At 38.5% G+C, this 22,694-nt stretch overlaps 1 protein-coding gene across 1 annotated transcript in view; it reads right to left on the bottom strand.

Annotated features, from left to right (window-relative positions):
- Positions 1-2,513: 2,513 nt before the first annotated feature.
- Positions 2,514-22,694, bottom strand: part of med30 (mediator complex subunit 30) — a 39,838-nt gene continuing 19,657 nt past the window's right edge. The window contains exon 5 of the mRNA XM_042012367.1: positions 2,514-3,248. Within this exon, the coding sequence (XP_041868301.1) occupies positions 3,153-3,248 (96 nt within the window). The 3' untranslated portion in view covers positions 2,514-3,152. The remainder of the gene's footprint in view (positions 3,249-22,694) is intronic.

The raw sequence follows: 22,694 nt of genomic DNA, 5'->3' as shown, positions 1-22,694 counted from the left end.
GTAATGTTGAATCAGCTAAGACTCTTCTGTAAGCTGACAAGTGCACATTGCGGACATCACAGCACAGCCCTGCACATTTTTATTCATTTCATCACTTGTGACAGCATATGCATGGACAAGTAGTCAGGCCCTGACCTCTGGCTCAGCTGAATGAGACTACACTCCATTTGTACAGTAATAATAGTCCCTCAATGCTGCATTGCCCTCTGGGATATAATAACCACCCCTGTATTCGACCACTGAGGATGGGGTTTATTAGTCACTACCCAGAACATTGATTTCTTTTTTTTTTTTACTCTGTTGAAAGCCTTCTCACAGCTCCAATGCTGCATCTGTCCTTCTGTGTCTCCCTGAGGACAACAGCCTCACAACAAATCTAAGATATGACCCCAGCTTCATTCTGAATTATTAAACACTCTCATATCAGACACTGATATTCTCATGCATATTTCTGAGTCGACAGCATGCACATGTGCTCAGATTTAGGCTCACATTTCATATTTGTGTTGAAGGAGGCCCACTGCGAATTCGCTCCTTTTTTTCCTTTTCTGATCTATAAATGGGGCTTTTTTTTAAAAAAAGTGGGAAAGAAAACACAAAAAGACTAAAACCCCCATGAAGCTGAACTGAGTTTCCTCTCATCAGGACAGAACCTGTATGAAGGAAAACTGGAAAAAGATACTGTGTAACACGTTTCAGCCTTGGAAAAGGCATCTTATTAACTTTTAAAATAAAGGCATGATGACTCCTTTCTTTTCTAATATTTATGAGCTGTTGACATGTACTAACCTGTGAAAAGCTGCCAGCAGAAGGCTTTCAAGCAGAGACATGCACACACGAAGGAGATATGTTTATAAATGAGTGTAAGCTTTTTAGATTAAGAATTCTTTTGATGAAGCTTGTTCGAGATTCAAATGAAACAGCCTGGGCTCTTTGCATGTTGCAACTTCCCAGCAGCAGGGGAAAGTGCAGTTTTTAAACTCTTTTTTCTTCTTCTTTTTTCTTTTACTGACTCCTGATGCAGCTTTCTGTATATTTGATTAATTTTGAAACCACTCAAAAGAAACAAGCCATATTTGTTTAAAATGAAAAATAGCTCCAGTAGAATAGGTTTTTGTGATCCAGATTTGTGTGACTAAAGCTGCACAAAGAAATGTACAACATACCTTGATCTTAAATGTGTATTGAAAAATCTTGTCTTCCCGGTGAGCAAAATGTTGAAATGCCATTTTAAGTCAACAGAAGTACTAAGAAATTATTATTGTTTGGCTTCTTTGCATCTCGTTTAAATTGCACAACTTCCATTTTTCTAGCTATAATGAAAATATCACTATAAAATACATCTGCATAATGCCTGCCTTGTAGCTATTTGGCCCCTAAAACACGCACTTTTATGCTGCTGTACACAAAAACTAGTTTGTTTTTTTTCTTTCTCTGGCACAACAGTTTAAATAAGCTGATTAAATCCTTATCTTTTGCCAGTAGTAGCATGTTTATCCTTCAGAGCTTTTGGGAGCTACTATGTATTCAGAACCGGTCCAGTAACTACCACTAACTCCCATGGGATGAACCTGTATACAACAATATGCAGGGATGACATTACTCTGTATCCTGACCATAGCTTCCAACAGGACTATTTTCTGAGATAATTAGACTAGTTAAAGCATCACTAAAAACCTGCCTTTCGCTTTAGCTTCTCCTACCATCATGGGATGTAACACCACTTTCATACGTTAAAAAAAGAAATGGCTAAACCCAGCACAAAGCGTAAGGAAATTTGTATTCATTTCTTTAGCCCTGTTTCCACTAACAGGTGTGTGTCTGCAAAACCAAACTGAAACATTATTTTTAGTGACCCTAGTACCATTCCCAAATGGTGCTGGTATCAGCAACATGTGAACTGGAACATGGACATGTAGAGGAATGTCATGTACCGGGATGAGTCCAAATTGTGGCCATAGCCGCATGATTGTAAGGTCAAAGTGTGGAGAAGATATTGGCATCACTAGCTTTTGGTGGAGGCAGTGTGATTGTGTGGGGTGGCATCTCAGTGCAGAGACATACTGAGGTGAGATTCTGCAGTCAGCAGTGAGCCCATATCTATAGTCTGGGACTGAACTTTATTCTCCAAAATGACACTGCAGGGTGGGGTCCAGAATTTGGGTGTGGAGAGGATGGATTGGCATTTTTGAAGCAGTTGAATGTGAAATAAATACACATTGTAACTTGGGTCATTTAGACAATATTTGCGAGATAACAGAACTTTTTGAAAGACCGCAAACTTTCAGTACTGTAAGCATGAAATTTGCAAAAACTTTTGCATGACAAGTTTTTTGGATGTTAAATTGAAACAGAACTGAGACTTTATCTGAAAGGCAAGGAAGACAAAATCAAATTCAAATTATCTTATATGTCTCTGGTAAATAACAGGGGTGAACATGCTGATGTTGTGCATGTTTCATGTTTTGTTTTTTGTTTTTTTATCTCCCAGACAGATTCATAGTTCAGCAGAATTCTTAACAAGGAATTTTAATTGCAAGTCAAGTCCAATCAGAGCAGAGCAGAGCATGAATGAATCTACATCACATTTAAAAAGGCAGAAAACAAAGCAAGGAATAATATTTTGCCACAGTGTATGTCTTGTTTCTTAGGGACCATATAACTTTTTAAATTTGTGTCTTCAGATGTTTTTAATACTAAAGAAATAGGCACCTAACAAATGTGCAGAGTTTGAGGATTAAATAGAATACATAGGCAAGTTTCTACAGGCATAAATCCTCTATTCAACTGGTACCTACAAGCAGATAAAACATGAAAACTCTTTAGATTAGTTAGGAGTCATAATGCTGATTAAAATTTTGAATGCCGAGGTAGACAGAATGGTTTCTGCCATTGCCCAAGCTGGAACCAGCAACATCTTCTCCTTACCTCTTTGTGGTGTTCAGCCCTTTTGTCTTCATTTGTCCTTTCATTTTGTGTCTTCTTCTACAAGCAGGGTGATATTGCCAAAGTTCCCATTACTTGTGTAAAGTGCAGCCTCAGCCAGTCTGTGGGACGCTGTCACACATCCAGTTAACATACTCCTCATCTTCCTGTCTTTAATCTGTTTTGAATGTGTACATGTGTGTGTTGTATGGCGATGTGTGTGTGGCTCAGCTCCTGACAGCCAGCATGGAGTTGATCTCCCAGATGAGGTTGCGAAGTTGGTCCATGATCTGCTTCAGCTGCTGGTTCTTCTGCTTCAGCTTCTACATAAAAAAATTCAACACAGAGAAAAGAAACAACACTTTTTTAAGAATTACTATGAATTTGTAAAATGTAATATGATAACTATTAAATAATTGGTTTTGCTTCATAAATGAGGCGCTGTTTACAGTGTTCTGTAACCTGGGCTTATTTGGAAAAAGCCTCTGAAAACGATCAGCCGCTGCAAATCCCAAGATTATAGCAGCCCTTTATTAATAATATAGTGACCTGAGACACATACAGACTACAAATTCATTAATTGAACACACAGCTGGATGCAGTTCAAAGTACTAAAGTATATTTAATTCATAAAGTGGTCCAAAAAAGTCAATCAGATGATTAAGGAAATCATATTTCATCATAACACTAGCTTATTAATTATCAGATCTTACACACAGTCAGTGAAAAACCTCTCTGTGATTCTCCTTGGACTGTAACGCAAACCTATGCAAAAAAGATTAATTAAGTCCAAAAACACAGTTTGAATCAAGGTAGGGCACCATAAATACTGATAAAAATGAAAGATTGTCCTATAGAGCAGTGGTTCCCAACCTATTTTCCTTGAGGAACCCCCTCCATACCACTACCAAAAAGCCATGGACCCCATGCCCTGCCTTGAAAAAATGCTTGATTTTATGCTTTCAAAAGTGAGATTCTCACCATAAATAATGTATTCTAGCTGAGTCCTTTAATTCCATATAGCCAAAGTTAAATGTATCTTCCCATTCTCTGTGAACAAGACAAAAAAAAGCCCTTTCAGACGTAACGCATATTTGGATAGTACAAACTGAAATATGTGGCATTTTCTAAACTTTTTAGTGTCTATGTTGCGATCATCTAAGATAGTTTTTTTTTTTTTGACGCATTAGCCACTTAACGAAGAAATACAGCCAGCTTTCTGTAAAACAATAGACGTGTAATGTCTATTGGCTGTAAAGATATTAAAGACCAATGCACATCGTGAGCTCATCAAGCAACATACTGCGATCAACATGTGCTTTGCAGTAACAAGCCATTACAGAGCAAGCAGGTGAAAATAATGGGCTTCAAAGGACAGCAGTGTTCTTTCTGAATGGACTAAAAAGCCATTCTGTCAGCTCTATAAAGCCTTATTTTGAAAGGAAAGAAGTCTGACCCCACTGGTAAAGTCAGCTTGGCCATATTGTCAAAACAGCTGTGTTTCCTTCCCACTGCCAAGCCAATTTAAAGAAGCCTTTTGAAATTTTGTGGTTATCAAAAAGTAGCAATATAGGGTAGTTACACAAGTCCATAACAACAGAGTCAGGATGACTAACCAGACACCAAATCTTGAGGCAGGAGGTACAAATAAATATTTGCATTGACCATAGCTAGAGGTCATGATGGCAAATATTGTTCATGTTTATTGTCTGAAAGAATAAACTTTCATCAAAAATTAAATTAATTAAATTAATAAATACTAAAATTGAGACAAATGTTTTTCTTCATATTTTTTACATTGTGTCTTTAGCTTCGTGGGGTCATTATTTAGGCTGCTCTCACAAATGGTTTCTATGATTTCTTACAAAAAAGAATGCACAGCTTTTTTTTCCTTTTAGCTAGAAGCACTCAAAGAGCACAGACCTCTGCTAAGCATTTCCTTTTTTTTTTTTTTTTTTTTTTTTGCCAATGATTGTTGGCCTTATTTTTGAGTTAAAAGCTCTAATGGTAAAATGATCATTTTTTTTCTCCATAGTAAAGAATCCTTTAAAGGCGGCGATCTGGATCAACCCCAAAATCTAATTACTTGTTCCTTATTCCATTCTGAGATTTCCTGAAAATATCATCGAATTTCTACATTGTGAATAACATTATAACTCCAAATGTGACTCATTTTGGAAAATACTTCCAAAAACTGTAAAGAAAAAAGCAAAAAGCTTAGTATATTATACTAGGTCTTGCAAGTGCTTGTGAAACTAAGCCTCTGAAGGTCTCTGTGAATAAAATGAGAAAAAAAAGTGTGGCTTTCACTAAACCAAATACATCACTGGAAAAGGTCTTTATCTGGAGAATAACATCAGTATGAACACTCTACATCTACAAAACATCTTTGTGTGGATCTGTGCACACCACCACGCAAATTTCTGACTTGTCGTGAGAATGTGCGTTCCCCGCGTAAACTCTTGCCGTTTGAAAAATGAGACTTCAAAGCAGTGAAACTTTCTTTATACTAAAATATGTTACTGTAAACTTTGAGGTCAAAATGGACATGAAGAAAAAATTCATGCTTTTCAGCACTAATGATTTACACCTGATCAACAAAACTAAACCACATTTAACGTCACTACCACATATAATATGCCTTAAATTCCACAACCTAAATGTAAAGTAAACTGACAAGTTCTCTCCGTTTATGTTAATTAAAGATATTACCACACATCAATGAGGGCTGGCTGCGTAGTGCACACACATTTACACACATGACATAAAATACTCTTATTCTCACTGAGAAGACAGCACAGTGTATGTATAAGTCCGTAGTTGTTTCATCTTAACTCCCTCATCAAATTCCAAACATCTCTCTGGGATTACAGCTCCGTGTTGGTCAGTAGGCGGTCAGACGAGTGTCCCTCAGCAGCTGAGGTCCGAGATGTCTTAGATCTGGGCACCTTTCGCCTCGTCTGTGTCCACCTCGTGGTCCATAGCTGTGGATGGCATGTCTGTGATGTTGTGCTCAGCCTCCACTTTTTCTTAAATATGTTGGCAGTAAGTCAGAAAGTTTCTTTGATGATGGAAGCTCCATCATCTCTGAACCTCCTCCTGAGGCTGCAACATCCTGCTGTTGCGCAACATTCCTTCTTTTTAGATTAACTTTGATGTTGGACCATTTTGTTTTTTACTTGGATCGTGATGTGATGTTCCAATCAGGCTGAATTTGTGTGACGGAGAGGTGATTGTTAGCAGCTTGCAGCAGTTTTTTTTGTTTGCGTTTGGTTTTATTGGCGTTGCTTATGGCCCACAGCAGTCTGTATTTATTTTAATAAATCATAAACAACACTGTATCACGCTTCACAGCTCCTTGTTTAGAGACCGTAGCATTATCAGCGGATGATCGATCATCAAATAAAATAAAATTGCATCATTCATCTTAAGATTTAATTATACACTGGTAGTTGTTCCACAATATAAGATCATTGTGTGTTTTTCATAGTCTAACACGCTGTAATGCTGACAGCAGAAGACTTAAGGCAGCCTAACTCTAGTTACCTTCTGAATAATGGTTCCACATCAGTTAACATAAAAACTCAGTTATCAAACCAAACAAGCAATAAAACAGAATAACATTTAAATTATTAGGCTACTGAACACACAGAAAGCATGCTGGGAAGCTCCGCCCACCTTTTTTCAACACGCTACAACTGTGTCTAGATGATTTTATCTTTTCTCCACCTCTGATTCAATCACATCATATTCTGTTAAATAATTTAACTTTTTTATGTTTCTGGTGTGTTTATCTGTTATTTGGAGTAAAGGTGAAAGAATGTCATGTATTTAATGTCATTTGCATATTATTAATGGGAGGAGACAAGGCGGACCTGGAGCTGCGCTCATTTCCAAGTCAGTGGGGATGTATCCTTGAACAAGCGTACACACAGATTCATACATCTGATTATTTTTGTGTGTATGACATACTTTCCCAGTTTTGGTGGTACACCGTCTTTCAGTATGAAAGATACTCAATCCTTCATACATCAGGCTCCAGTGATCTTAACAGCTTCCACAATCAGGGTATATATTGTACATCAGAAAGTACTTACAGGAGGATTCACTCCTCATTAAGTATTGCCATTTATTGGTATTAAATAAACAGCAATATAGAAGGCCACCTGTCTTATCCTTTAACTGCATGTTTAGAGTTATGTGGAATAAGGTCTAATACAAGTATGAAAGCAGTGTTTAACTAAAGGTATTTCTCACAAAACAATAGATAAAATAGTCCCACATGGCTGTTGAAATCTCTCCCAGTTACATCAGTTGCCTCCATCAATCCTCACCTCTGCTGATCACTGAGCTAAAACAAACATCTGGTCTGCTTTAGGAGTGCACATGTACAGCACAGAGCAGCAAAGAGCAAATCTCCCAGTCACTAGAGGCTTTGTTTGCCTCTGAAGGCCATACAAAGGCTTCAAAGTCAACAGCTACCATCAACTCTAATACTTGTTGTCCAAGCTTTATGCATAAACTAATAATGGTTTCTGCATTGCTTCTGGTGCTGGGAGGTCTCACTAATAAAAGCATGTACGGCTGCCAAATGTTGTTTGCACTTGAAAAGAAAAAAGAAAAACAAAACCTGTGGGGGGAAAAAAAAACCTACGCTTGGAGGTTTGGGGCAAATTCAGACACAGCAGTACATCATGGCGACATGCTCAGCTGCTTTTCCTCTTACCGAAAACCAGAGCAAAGGACAGAAGGCGAGAGGAAAGCTCCTCCACTCAGGAGCTATTGTATCTGCAGTGCAGTGAAATCTATTAAGATTAAATCCATCTCACTCTCGGTAACACTCCTTTAGCCATGACTAATTACCAGCCATTTTTGCAGCGCAGATAACACCTTGAGCAATCGATTTCACACAGCTCTCTTAATATCAACTGTTTAGCTGATTGTCCTTGAAGATATTCCAGAGTGGAACGTTTGGAAGCTTTCCAGTCTCTCTCTAAGGGGGTTTTAAATATCTCTCGGACTCTCTCACTCTTTTTCGGTCTCCCTGCCTTTCACTTTGATTCTGAGGGTGTGTGTAGACAGCAGCAAGTGTGTATAGCTAGGCATTTGCCTCATTGCTTTCACAAGCAAGTCTTAACATAACCTAGACATATACTCTGTATTAATGATACATCTTTGTAAATTCAAACCTTTTATCAAAAACGAATAAAAAACTTTTCATTTTATTATAAAAAATAGCCATTCTTGCAACAAAAAGCTTTAAAACCGAAAATCTGCACTTATTCCATCTTACACTTTAAATATACATCCTCTCACTTCTTAAAAAAAAGAACAAAAAAAAGTCTCTTCTTTGAATCGTGACATGAAATTGGAGATTTTTCACAGTGAAAATAAGACCACGGTGGCAATAAAGACTTAATGGCATTTTCATTATAAAAGGCTTCCTGGCATATCTTGATATATGAATAAGAAGGCTGCTTTTTTCACAGAAACAATTCTGGAACCTCAGGGAGATATAATTCCATTCATAACCTCATAATTAGCACAACTCGAATCCTTCACACCTATAATTTGATGTTCAGGGAATGGGTTTACTGCAGACAATAAAGCAGATGAAGGAAGGTCTATACTGTAAGCTTTTTAGCTAAATGTTAAAGTCTTTACACACCTACACATTCCTGCCCTACAATTGCATATTGATGCCTTTTAAATCCACAGCACACCCCTTCAGACTTGCAGGGTGGCCAGTCAACAGTTCATGACAGCGGGCAGGATCCACTGTCTGAGCTGAAGTCTCTGAGGGTTTCCTGAAGACTGGAAGACTGCCCAACCCACTTCATACAGGATAAGCTCGAAGACTCCAGCAGGCTTGTGGAGGAAAGTGTGAAACAACATAGTGAACTGAAATGGTAAAGGAATCACACAGAGCTGTAGTCAACAGAAATGCATATGCGTAAGCATGTTAACCAGGACAAGCGTTGTTGTAAAGTGTCATATTTTTAGTTTTGTTTGTTGCATTAGAGCCTTAATTGCTGCAGATAGTGCTATTTTTTCCAAGTGGCTGTAATCTTACCCATTTGCCTTACCCCTCTGTTTCGAGCTCATGCGATACCCATTTTCTTTTGGGAATGAAGGAATTGCAGTCATCAAGCTTTTCCACTGAAGCATTTGGGGCCAGTGAAAGCTTCTATTTTATCAGAGCAAACAAGCACAGACGCTGCAACTCTGATCCCTGTTTTATCACTGCAGCTCGGTGCTGTTTGCAACTTCTGTATCTGAACACAGTTACCCTACAGATCCAGCCAGGTAACCAGTATTACCTACTATCATTAGAAGAGTAACATCATTTGAACCAAATAAAGAGAATTTCTACAGACAATAAAGTCTGATTATTGCATCTCCTAGCTGTGTGTTCACTATGTGCAAGTGTGCATGTGTGTGCAATGTGGCCGCAGGAAGACAAGGTCATGTTAATTAACAGTGTCTAACAGCAGGTGCACTGACAGAGCACATGGGCCGAGGACCAGAAGAGGCCATGGTGAGATCTGTTTTATAAAAAGAGTCCACCTGAAAACAGACCAGATGGCTAAGCAGTGAATCAAAAGTTCCACACAGCCAGGATGTGGCTGGACACCTCAGCATCCTCATCCTCCTTGATTGCACTGCAACTTTTGACAATGAGCCACACCATTCTTCTCAGCCACCTGCAATCTTCCTTCAACATTACCGGTTCTGCTCATCCCTGGTTCAGATTCATTCTCTCCAACACAGAACAGATCTTCAACATCAACAACTCCACCTCCTCCCTGGCCCTCTATCTCAAGGCACTACCCAAGGCTCTGTGTTTTATTTTTTTTATATACAAGTATACAACACTGATCATAACTACATTCAGATTTCCAGGGCTTTTAAATGTAAAAACAAATGCAAAGTTTCACATACAATAATAATATTTGGATTAGATATATATTGTTCTTTCCTGCTGACAACACTCAAACACTCAAAATGAATCCATTTTCATTCACTCCGCTTCATACTTGGTTGTTAAGCTATATGTGAAGCCACAGCTGGCCTGGGCCAGACTGACAGGAACATAGCAGCCAATGCTCATCGCACCAAGTGTCTTGTCCAAAGACACAATGAGAGATTGACTGGGTTGAAACGGGAATCAACCCTCCAACCTTCCAGTTACTGGACTGCTCTACCATCTGAGCCGCTACTGCCGCTCATAAATGAATTGTTCTGAGAGCCTTTTTTGTTAATCCACTCTGATATTGTTTGTATTGTTCTACATCTTTAAGGAAATAAGTGAAATGTGGTATTTTACCCAAAAATGTATGTCTGTAAATTAAAATTTTATCTTACACAATTAATAGGTTTATCATTTTAAAAAAGTGTGAGATTAATTGTAGGGATACAAAAAAAAAAAAAATAAAATTTGAGATCGTCATGAGAAGTCCTTGAAAATATGGCTGATAATAAATCTGAATTTTTCCAAACCTCTGTGCAAGGAGCAGCACTACAAAAAAAGCCAATTTCTAGTTGATCCCCGCAGAAGCTACAATTAAACACACTATAGTTTTCTTTTTTTTTTTTCAGAAAGGTCTGCCATTTCTGTTGTCATCTTCTTCATTCCTTTTATTGGTCACACATAAGCTGCACAGTGCAACACTGCCACAGTTCCCAGTGGTCCTGCTTCATTTGTTGCATTTGAATATGCATCTGCAAGCTTTCTGACAACGTACTGAAACATGCATAACAAGAATGCAGAGGACGTATACATTTGAGTCCATCTATCCATCCATTTTCTGCCGCTTATCCGGAGTCGGGTCGCGGGGGCAGCTGCCTAAGCAGGGAAACCCAGACTTCCCTCTCCCTGGCCACATTCACCAGCTCATCCGGAGGGATCCCGAGGCGTTCCCAGGCCAGCCTAGAGATGTAGTCCGTCCAGCGTGTCCTGAGTCTTCCCAGGGGCCTCGTTCTGGTGGGACATGCCCGTGACACCTCACCAGGGAGGCGTCCAGGAGGCATCCTAACCAGATGCCCGAGCCAACTCCTCTGGCTCCTCTCGATGCGGAGGAGCAGCGACTCTACTCTGAGCCCCTTCATCATGCTTCTCACCCTGTCTCTAAGGGAGAACCCGGCCACCCTGCAGAGAAAACTCATTTCGGCTGCTTGTATTCGCGATCTTGTTCTTTCGGTCACTACCCACAGCTCGTGACCATAGATGAGGGTAGAAACGTAGATCGACCGGTAAATTGAGAGCTTTGCCTTTTGGCTCAGCTCCTTCTTCACCGCGACAGACAGATGCAGAGTCCGCATCACTGCAGACGCTGCATCGATCCTTCCCTTACTCGTGAACAAGACCCCGAGATACGTGAACTCCTTCACTTGGGGCAGGACCCTATTGCGGACCCGGAGAGAGCACTCCACCCTTTTCCGGCTGAGGACCATGGTCTCGGACTTGGAGGTGCTGATTCTCATCCCAGCCGCTTCACATTCAGCTGCGAATCGCTCCAGTGAGAGCTGAAGATCACGGCCTGATGAAGCCAACAGAACCACATCATCCGCAAAGAGCAGAGACCCAATCCTGAGGCCACCAAACTGGACCCCCTCAACACCTCGGCTGCGCCTAGAAATTCTGTCCATAAAGGTTATGAACAGAATCGGTGACAAAGGGCAGCCTTGGCGGAGTCCTTTACTGCCAGCAATACATACAAAGCTCTGACACTGGTCATACAGGGACTGGACAGCTCGTAAAAGTGGGTCAACACCCCCTCCAAGGACTCCAAAAAGGGTGGGTACTCTGAACTACTGTTTGGTGCATAAGCACAAACAACAGTCAGGACCCGTCCCCCCACCTGAAGGCGGAGGGAGACTACCCTTTCGTCCACCGGAGTAAACCCCAACATACAGGCGCCAAGTCGGAGGCCAATGAGCATGCCCACACCTGCTCGGTGCCTCTCACCGGGAGCAACTCCAGAATGGAAGAGGGTCCAGCTCCTCTCAAAGACAGTGGTTCCAGAGCCCAAAACGTGCGTCGAGGTGAGTCCAACTATATCTAGCCAGAACCACTCAACCTCGCGCACCAGCTCAGGCTCCTTCCCCACCAGAGGTGACATTAAACGTCCCTAGAGCTAGCTTTTGCAGCTGAGGATCAGACCACCAGGGTCCCCGCCTCTGGCAGCCACCCAGCTCACACTGCACCTGACCCCTATGGCCCCTCTTGCAGGTGGTGAGCCCACTTTATGGTAAAGATATGACTCAAAATCCTGTAGTATACAATCTGACACTTGTCTCCTGCCCCCTGGTGGATACTTTTTGCACTACAACTACTCTGGGATATTACAGTGTGTTACGGCCGCCTGCTAGCCGGCTCAGCGACCAGCAGGACTGCAGCCTGGTGGCAGCTGACTGACAGGGAGTGCATCATGGGGCGCCGCCCCACCCCCCCCTCCACCTTGATTGGCCGGCTCATTACTGGAAGGCGGGCTGTTAGTCCATTGGAGCCCTATTTAACCTCATCGGCAGCATTATTCGGGGCAGCTGTGGACAGTGGTACACATGCCTGCCAGCCTGAGAGAATTACAGACTACTGTGTGGAATTAGCGAAGAATAATATTAAGGACTTTGAGTTGTGTGTGGTGTTCCCTACCCTGAGTGAGGTGAAGTTAATCTTGGTTTGTTTTGTATACTTAATTCTGCCTTTGTGCGCGTTTCCCGTTTTTGTGGACATTTTTTTTTTGGTTATTATTGTAGTAATTGTGATACCCTTTAACGGGACACTTTAAGTTGGTTAATCATTTTGCTTTGTACTTATTTAGTGTGGCCGATGCCAGAGCGGTATCTGGAACCCATTTTGTTAAAATAAATTATATTTCCTTTAACTCTGGTATTCGGCTCTCTTTGTGTTCCATCCTCCTTACCCCTAGAGCACGAGGACGTAACACAGTGATACAGAGGACATATCCTTTTTTTTAACATACTGCTAAAGGCCAAAAAAAACAACAAAAATTATTATTACTTATTATTATTATTATTATCTCTTAGGTCAAGCATTAAGGATAAAAGTTTCCCTCTAAATATATTTTCCATATAACATCAGGATATTACGACTGATTTATATTCACCCTTGCTATTAGTCTACCCTATAAAGATAAAAATGTTATGTCTTCTGATTTATGGGCTGATGAAAGTGAGGATCCATTGTGGTTGCACTCGTTTATATCTGCAGGCTTTATCATAAAAACATCTGATGCCTCTTTCTCCACCACCTTTCAAACAACCCTATCGTTTGGATCTCTGCTCTAAAATAAGATTGCACCGAGGGGGATTGTGTTTGTAACATTTTGATGTCCAAGCAGAAGACAAAAAGCTTATCATTAGTCCAAGTTTTGAAATAAAAAAGTAAAAACAGAACAGTAAGGAAAGAAAACACACAATGACCAGGACAGCTGATTTGACACCACAGATGAAGGCGGCGTTACTTTCTTTCTTCCATCTTTTTCTGCTTTTCCCTCACTCTAATTTCCTTCATCACACTCCCTTTCTCCCCAACTCATCCAAATCAGATCAAAGAGGCAGTCCTCAACAGAAGGGTGAAAAGAAAAAAATAATAAATCTTTCATAGAAATGGCTACATTAAAATTCTGCTCCATAGAAACTTTGCCGTGAGAAAAGCTCTAACAACTGTATCTCTGTGTTTCATGTCAAGGCAGATTTTAATTCGGGCCACCAAAAGACACTCTCTGACCTGAAATCAATTAGTCACAAACACATTCATACATTTACATCTTCTTAAACCCACTGATGTGAAATCAAAATCTATAAACACTGTCAAATCTATGACATCAAACAACAGTGAGCCTCCAGGCTTATCGAGCTTGATAATTGCTACCTCTATATCAATTCATTTAGTGATATTATCTTCCCATTAAAGCTGATTGGGGAGGGTGTTTTGATCCATTAGGCATTATAGAAAATCAAGCTAATCTTGTAATTATATTATCATACGAATAAGGAAGTATTTATCTTCTTTTTAAGTCTGTTAGCAGGATTCAACACCGTTTAAATTCATGACCACCACGCTCTACGAGCACATTAAGAGCTCCAGCTTCGCTTTTTGACGAAGCGGTTTGAGATAATGGCAGGGATGAAATGACTTAGATTAAAATACACATAGACACAAACACGCAGTTCAGAAAAGGGAGGGGGAATATAGCAAGTGGAGCGAAAACGTGCCTTCACTCAGGATTCCTCTGCTAATCCGCCCTGTCGCTGGCAACTCAAATCGCAGCTTTGACTCCGACGGATATGGCTGGGAATTACAAGTGTAAGTGTCTGTGAGTGAGGAGAAGGGATTAGAGAAGGGAGAGGAAAGGAAAGGATAGCAAAGGATAGGAGAGGTTTCTGCTCCCATTTTTTAACCGTTGCTGGAAAAAAAGGATCACTCTGAAACCACCATTTGCAAGCAAAGGAAGTTAAACAAAATCACTTGACCAAAACCAGATGACTGTGTTTTTCTAGCAGAAATCAGTAACAGCCTTCAAGACCTTCATATTGCCCACCATCTGATGTAAGGTACACTCCACCCTGAGCTGGCGCTTCAGAATCAGCACCAGATCCTCATAGCCAGATGGCAGGTTTGGCAGAAACAAATAAAAACTTCACTGGAGCATAGAGAGCCTTCCTCTATCCATTTCAAAAGACTACCAGGGCCACAGTTGTAGAAGAGTGTATGCACTTAGATTTAGAGGTAATGAAAGAAACAAAGGAGGAAGAAGATCGGTGTCCATGTATAGATTTTTAACTCCAATTTCCTGTAGCCCAACTATAACATGTTTATCTCCTATATCATCAGGCTGTCTACAGACAGCGAAACAGATTGTCTGTGCAGAAATGCAAGTCGAATTTAATCAAATTCTTTCATTGATAATAAGTATCAAAAACTTGGAAAGCAGTTTCAGTTAAATGGAAAGGAAAGGTGCTTTTCCAGACATCAAAAGGCTACTAAATCATCCAGAAACACCCTCAAGGAAATATAACTCTGTATTTAGAAGAATTAGGACAACGCAAACTCATGGGGCTAACATTTTTAGCAGCGAGAGTCTCCACAGCAAAAAAAAGTGTCAGACTCCATCCTTAAAGTACTGTAATTTATGCCCATGAAGTCATTACGTTGATGGAAATGAAGCTTGACCTTGATCTTCTAAAAAATTATTCCGCACCCTCACTTTTTTCATATTTATTGCATACTGAGATAATGCTCCACGTAATTAATCCCTTTTAGTGAGGGTCAGCTACACCTGGACTAACCATTGGCTATAGTTTTAGTGGTGGGGACCATGAGCTCAGAGAAACAACTGTTAAATTTGTGAGCAATTGAAATTAATAACCCCCGTGGTTCATCTCTTCACTAATACCATTAATCTCCCTTGAAATAAATCTAGAAAATACCTTTACAATGCATAAAAATAAGTACAAATTTGAAATCTAAATTGGGAGCTCTACTTACAATCCTGTTAACCCTGTAAAGCCCAAACCAAGAAAAAATGGGGAGAAATTTAGCTTTTTTTATCTTAAGTCTATATTTGGCCCTTTAACAAAATGTAAAAGATATAATTATTAATTATAATTCATTTTAGCAACATTTTTACCATTAACTGATGCAAAATGTCTCAGATCTATGTTTCAAATATGATACATACATACAGCATTAATGGGTTAAAAAATGCTTTATTTATATTATCATGTTTTGTAATGTTACTACAATAAATCTGAACCAAGTCATGAATTTATGCACTTCATTTTAAAATGCATCTATTTAACAGAGAACCAATTATATTGAGGCCCTGATGACCATAAAATCATTTTAAATCACTTTCTGAATAAAAAATAAATCATTGATCTTCTATAATTTATAAAGGATCTGTAAAATACCTACATATGTAGGTTTGTGCTGTAAGGGTGGCACAACAATACCAGATAACAGATAAAAAGAATTTAATCTTAAACTGAAAATATTTGCATCACAAATAATCAACTAAAAGTAAAAGAGGAGATTTGAAATATCACTTCAGAGAAAGGAAAAGGAAATCTTGTCTGAGAAATTGTGCAAAAAGGACAAGTGAACTGAAGTGAGTAAGCAGCTTACAGATCTCTGCTCTGTCTGGGGAACCCTATGACTCTAAATGGCCCCTAGTTTACCATCTGACAGTATATCCACAGGGAGCCTGGCCAAGCAACTTTAATTTTCCTGAAATCAGTAAAAAAAAAAAAAAAAAAAAAAGCTTAATTGACTTTAAAAACTTTATAGCTTTTTCTCAAGAGGAGGGTTAAGAGTCAGATTGTTCTGTGTTTGGCAGGGGCTTTCCCAGGAGAATGAACCCATTAAATGGATTTTGAAGGCAGATAAAATCCTTTCTTCCAGCAGTGGCAGCAATACAATAGTCATGTTGTCATTCTTGCATACACCGACCAACCCCGTTGGTCTTTAGTATTGAGGGGGAAAGCTTGCAGTGTCAGCTCACTGTTGCAGAATGGTTGAATCGACTTAGTATCTGAGGCTGGTTGCCCTCTCACTCTCTCCTAAGCACTTGTGTCTCTGCCAGGTAGCCCCATCGATTGGGATTTCCTCTGTGATTTGGTTCCCACTTAAAACGAATGAGGGGCAAGAAGGTAAGATCACAGCTGCTTTAAAACTGGTGATGGGTAGCCATGAAAGGAACTTAACCACTAGCAACAGCACAGAGTATAATCCAAAGTATTCAGCTATGTTTACAGGGTAGGGGCTTAGAGGCTGAGTCACACGTGCAAATATCAGCAGTTTTGGTTGATATCCAGTTGCTAGCGTGTGACACGATGCTGTAAAGCAAAATGCTGCTGTAAAGTGGAGCGCCGGGATGAGGAAAAAAAAAGTTGCAGTGTTTTAGCCTCAGGTCATTGCTGGGAAACAACAGCTCCAGAAATTAACATAATAAATGTCCTTGTACAATTAATAGAAAGACAAAACTATGTATTTTAACCTGAAAGTAAAATAAACCCTTTTTTTTTTTTTTTGACAAACTGAAAATATGTATAAAACAGCTGAAAATGTAATTTGTGATAGTTATCCAGATAAGGTAATTAGCAAGTTACTTTATATGGTCTTTTTTGGGGGGGATATGGCTTCTTCTGTCGTCACCCCCACCCTTTGGAGCTCTCTCCCATAACACATCCGAGATACAACAGACCCTGCCACCTGTTTCGCTCAGCTTCTAGCATATAAACTTTTATTTGTCATTTTGTTGATTTTTTTTTTATTTTAACTTCTTTGTGTTGTTTTTCCCTTGTATTTTTATTTCTGTTTTGCCTAACTTTTAACTTGTTCTTTTATCTTGCAAAGCATCTGGGTTTTTTGAAAGAGCTATATAAATAAAATGTATTATTATTTATGAATTCTGCAATGAAAATTAATTCAAAATCAAAAATAAGAATTTCGTAAGGTGACAACACAAGGCAAAAGCACTATGTACGCTTTGTGGACTATAAAATATATTGGAAATATATTTTATAAATAAGTGCAACGGACATCAGGAGGGATTTACCTATCTTTACGGTCAATATATAAACATATGGCGTGCAGTGTGTTCTCCTGTTACACATAGGTGAACTGTTATTTTGTAAAATGGTAAACGGAAGGAAAGATTTTCTGAAGAATTCTTGATGACAGCAGAGCTGCGTGGGTATGTTTGAGAATCAGCTGTAGTGTGTCATGGAGAGGTCATTACAGATCGTCCACGATGGAGCTTCACAAACTGTACCATGGCAACAGTCCTCCCTGACAGCAGGGGCCTCTTTCAGCAGGATAACGCTGCACCCTGCCAGATTGAAAAAAACATGAGTTCAAGTTGACTTGGCCTCTAAATCTTCCAGATCTCAGTCTGATCAGGCATCTGAGGAATAGACTGTAAAATATGTCTGGTCTCTGGAGGTTTCACAATGGGTGATAATAGAGAAAACTGTGACTGGTTAGAGCACACCCTTTAAGATCCTGCGGAAATTTTGTGCCAGCTCAGTTTTTTTGCTTTCATGCCATCTTGACCATGTTGATTGAATATAGGTGAAATTTCCAAGTAGATATTCTTTTTTAGATCATTTTAGAATTTTAAAGTCAGTTCCTTGAATTACCCTAAAATGGTTAAGCTAGACAAAAACTTACATTTGATCAGACAAAAAAAAAAAAAAAAAAAAAAATAGCTCATTAAAAGCCATTTTAAATGTCATTGTTGATGCCACATTTATCTTAGAATACAAAATATGTTTCTCCATCTTAGGATTTCATTATAGACTACAAGCCTTCTGTTTTTAAATTTTTATAATTTCTTATCAGATTGAGCCACTACTTTTTCATATTAAAAATATGCAAATCAATTTAATAGAATTTTAGGGTTTTTATTCATTAAAGAAATTATTGAGTTTTGTAAACAAACTGGCCTTTAAAGGGATCAAAACTAGAAATCATCACTTTATATGTTTATTTCAGGCAAAAGTTGTTTTAAAAAAACCGACATATTTAAAGTGGAATAATGTGTTTTTTTATTTGGGTTTTTACAAAGGTGACATTTTTCGTCCTCAGGATCAAATATGTGAGTTAAAAAAATGCACCGTGTCAAACATGACAATGCTTGAAAATAAATGTTGCTGCCAATCAATAACCTATCCTTGGGCCTAATAATAATAAGCAAATACTTACTGAAATGTATTTTATGCAAATTATTTTAGTTTTGGTTTTTTTCTGTCCCCATAAAAAACCTGTAGATATTTGCAAATAAACTGGCCTTAAAGGCTTAAAGGCATCAAATTATATTTATTTAACAAGTATATTTCTGGTAGAAGTTTTTTTAAAGACTGATTCATTTTAAGTGGAAAAATATTAATATATAATATTTTATAGCAATTTAAAAAAAACTATTAAATTGTTTTGTCCTTAGAGCCAAATTGTGTGAGTTTTTATAAGATCTCTTGGGGTTAATTAATACTAATTATACTATAAGACTATGGCTAATTGGAATTTAACCCTTTTGTTCTTTGTTACAAAGACAAACATTTCAGCCACAATACCATATTGTATTATCAGCTTGGATATCTGCAAACACACATGACAGTAACCAAAATAAGTGGGATTTATTCTAACTGATCAAAAATTGCTGTCCACAGAAATGTAAAACTGCTGCATCTGCCTCCATTTAATTAGAAGTCTGTCTCTTCTGGCATCTGTGCTGCTAAATTCTCTATTAAGACAGCAGAAAAGTAGAACTCCCAGTATTAAAATGTATACTGGTATGCAGGATGATACTGGGAAACCTGTTTATCTCCCTTTGTGAATAGATGATGTGCATTTTTTTTGTACACAAGTTCACATGAGCTTGTATTAACATAAAAGCACAAGAGCTTAAAACCAGCATTTGCAAAGTGATACCCCGCTGTCTTAGTCTCAGAGCAGACAGGACATCTTTCTTTCATCTCTCTCAGATGTCTGCAAGGAGTCAAAATCATCCAAAATCCAAGGCCAAGATGAAGGTCTCCTCTCACACTGGCACTTTTAAGGGTTTTAATGGGCAATGGAGGGCCCCTATTAGGTTGTTTTTATTTTTTAATGATTTAATTTAAATGATATTCAAGTGCAAACAGCAGCTCTTCAAACCTCAAAAGCATCTTTTGACTCAGTGATGTGTTTAATTGGTAGAATCACTCACACACTCCTAAAATCAGTTCTCCTGTGGCATGTCTCCAGCAAAGTAATATAGGTTCTAATTGCCTCTATCGTTGTAAGGTTGAAGGAAGCAGTAGGTGGGATGATAAGAAATAGAAGAGCACACAGATTTCTAGAAAGATAAAAGAACTCCAATTTAAAGCTTCGAATGAACTTGCAGGAGAGGTTTAGTGAGTAGAAAGAAGAACTATGGTTGATCAGAGAACAACCTTGTTGAATGTACTTCACCCACATTAGAAATCAAACATTCTCTTCATGTACACACAAAGCAGTTTCTTAACTTCAAATGTTAGCATCTTTAGCCAAGCACCTGAGAAAGCTGCTTTCCTTTCACCAAATAAAATCCACAATGAACAATGATGAGAAGGACTGAAGTAATGCAAAACAGAGCAAGCTTTCAGGTGATTCAACATGCCCTGTGGCAGACTCAGCGCAGATCCTCAATCAGTTCTTGACGGCAAATTGACTACAGCTAAATCAGAAAACATTTGCACCATATCGGGCCATTTACGTCCTTTACACACATGGCTATAATCTTAGTTTATCAATGAATTGTAAAAAAAACACACATGATGAGCATCTAAACTAATGTTTTAGTGATTGTAAAGGCTGCAAAACAAACACCTGTTCACTATTCAGAAGAGCCAGTCCTGTGATCTACTTCTTCAAAGCATCAGGATCAAAACTGCCCAGGCCAGGAGATAATTGGCTCAAAAACTGAAAACACAAATCACCTTTCCTATCTTCAACACAAAGTACAACAGAAATGGTTTTTGTCATTTTTTTTGTGAAGTATTTGAAACAATAGTATAGTCAGCTGTTTGACATCTGCATTTTGCTAAGTCAGGGATGAAGTCTAAAAGCATTTTTCAAGTAACTTTTTTAGATGCTTTTGTGTTTTGATCATCTGTTTATCGTGGTTTGCTGGGTTTAACAATGAATTCTGAAAGGGGGATACAAGGTGCTCTTTGAACATCCTCTGCTGGAGCTGAACTTTTGCACAAACAATTTTTCAATTACAGATCCAACATTTACTTTTGAACAAAAAGCCACATGGGAAGCTGTGAAAGTCAGATTACTGCAGCAGCTCAATGTGTGAATTTAAATATCCAGGGTGTGGAAAAAACAGAGTGACTGTGGAATGACTGATTAACTATCTGCATCAGCTCAAAAGTAAGTTGCTGCTTGCTGTGATATTGGACAGGACATGATTTAAAAAAAGAAAAGTTAAGTTGTAGAATAAACATTTCAATATAGGTCTGTTTCTTTTTTTTAAAGCAGTGAACACCCAATATATTTATGTAAACACCGTCTGTAAATAGGGGTTGAAATATAGCACAGGAAAAGTATTATGCAATATGTTAATTAGCCATGCCCTTGGTGTTTGAAGTGCCAATTAACTATGTGGAGGTGGAAGCAGCCTATAAGAGGGAAACTGTTAGGTATAAGTAAAAGAGTTTAAGTAGAGTGCTTTATGTCCCTTTCAACACTGGCTTAAAATTAACATCCAGAACAAATAATTAATGGATGTTAAACAATATGTTGACTCTTGTCTTATCTCTTGCTCGGTCACTTTCTCTCTTTCTTTTCCTTGCTTTATCCTTTCATGTCCTCTTGAGTTTCTATGTGGAATCAGCCATTGTAAACTTCCAAAACCACCAGTGTGTTGACATTCAGTTGCTGGCTTGACAGTACGGTAAGGCGAAAATGCAGGTGTCATGTGATGTTCTGGACTGTTATGTAGTGTTGTTTTAAGAAATATTTATATGTTTTGAAGACTACTTAGCATTTTATCACAAGGACACTGTAGCTGTAATGTATTGAATGTCATAAAACAACTTCTAATTTACTCAAGAAAACTTTGTTTCATAAAGTTCTGTGACAAAAGTTTTCACACTAGCACATAATGAGGTATATTTACATACTAATGAACCATTGTAGTCAAGATTTTGGAGTGTACAAACCTATTGCAATAATTTTGCCAAATCCACCTTGTATTTGACAATTGATTAAAAGATAAAAATGGCACAAGCTACAGGTAATCTTTATAAAAGAATCAATTTTAATTTAGTTCTGTCCCATAATGTATTTTTAAAAAGTTCTAGATGAATGCCACATCAAATTTAACAACACAGATCACTCTTGGTTGTGAAAAATGAGTCCTTAACAACCTACAATTCCAACACACTAAAGCAAAACCTTGCCTTACCTTGTCGTTTATCTTCCCAGTGAATTCATAGAGGCCTGAAGGCAATCCAGGCCTAAAATTCTCTTAAGAAAAAACAGAAAAAAGAGAAAAAAAAAACATCTCGGAAGCTTCACTCTTTCACCAGAGCTAGCCTGTTAGTTTAGTTTGCATCCTACATAATCATGTTCTCTTTTAAGTGGAGTCAACTTCATATACAAATATAAAACCTGCACAAGCACAACCTGAAAAAAAAACATTGAAGTACAGTCAGAAAATTGTTTAACCTCTAATTAACTGCATTAGCCCTAAAACACTGTAACATAAAACAGAAATAATTGGAACTGAACTTGTCATTAAATGCAACAAAATATTAGAAAACTAATCTCTAAAAGGAAATGAATAAATAAATAAAAAAATACATCCCCCATTAAAGCGTTGCAGCTACATTGCCCCTCTGACCCCAGCAAAACAATTAAAAAGCCCTTGGCATATAAAGAGCCTCTAATGGGCCACATATGTGGCTGCTAATAAGACAGAGGTATGGGCACCTGCTGTGTACTGCTGCCTACTAATCCTGGACCCTGACCACAGAGGTGGAGGATGGGAAAGAAGTGATAAAAGGAAAGAGGGATAAAGGAGCAAGAAAAGGCTATGAAGACAATGGTAGGAATTAACAAAAGTGGTGTGGAAGACAACATCTGCATGAATGGAAAGAGCAACAAACCAAGAGGAGGAAAGAAAGAGAGGAAAGAAATGTAAAAAAAAAAAAAAACAAATCAGTTAAAGAGCTAATCTGTCAATCAAGCTGTAACCCTCTCTCCTGGTCTT

Source organism: Melanotaenia boesemani, chromosome 17, assembly GCF_017639745.1.
Source record: "Melanotaenia boesemani isolate fMelBoe1 chromosome 17, fMelBoe1.pri, whole genome shotgun sequence".
NCBI lineage: Eukaryota > Metazoa > Chordata > Actinopteri > Atheriniformes > Melanotaeniidae > Melanotaenia > Melanotaenia boesemani.
Note: the sequence above shows the minus strand (reverse complement) of the source record. Positions and strands in the feature narration are given on the sequence as shown.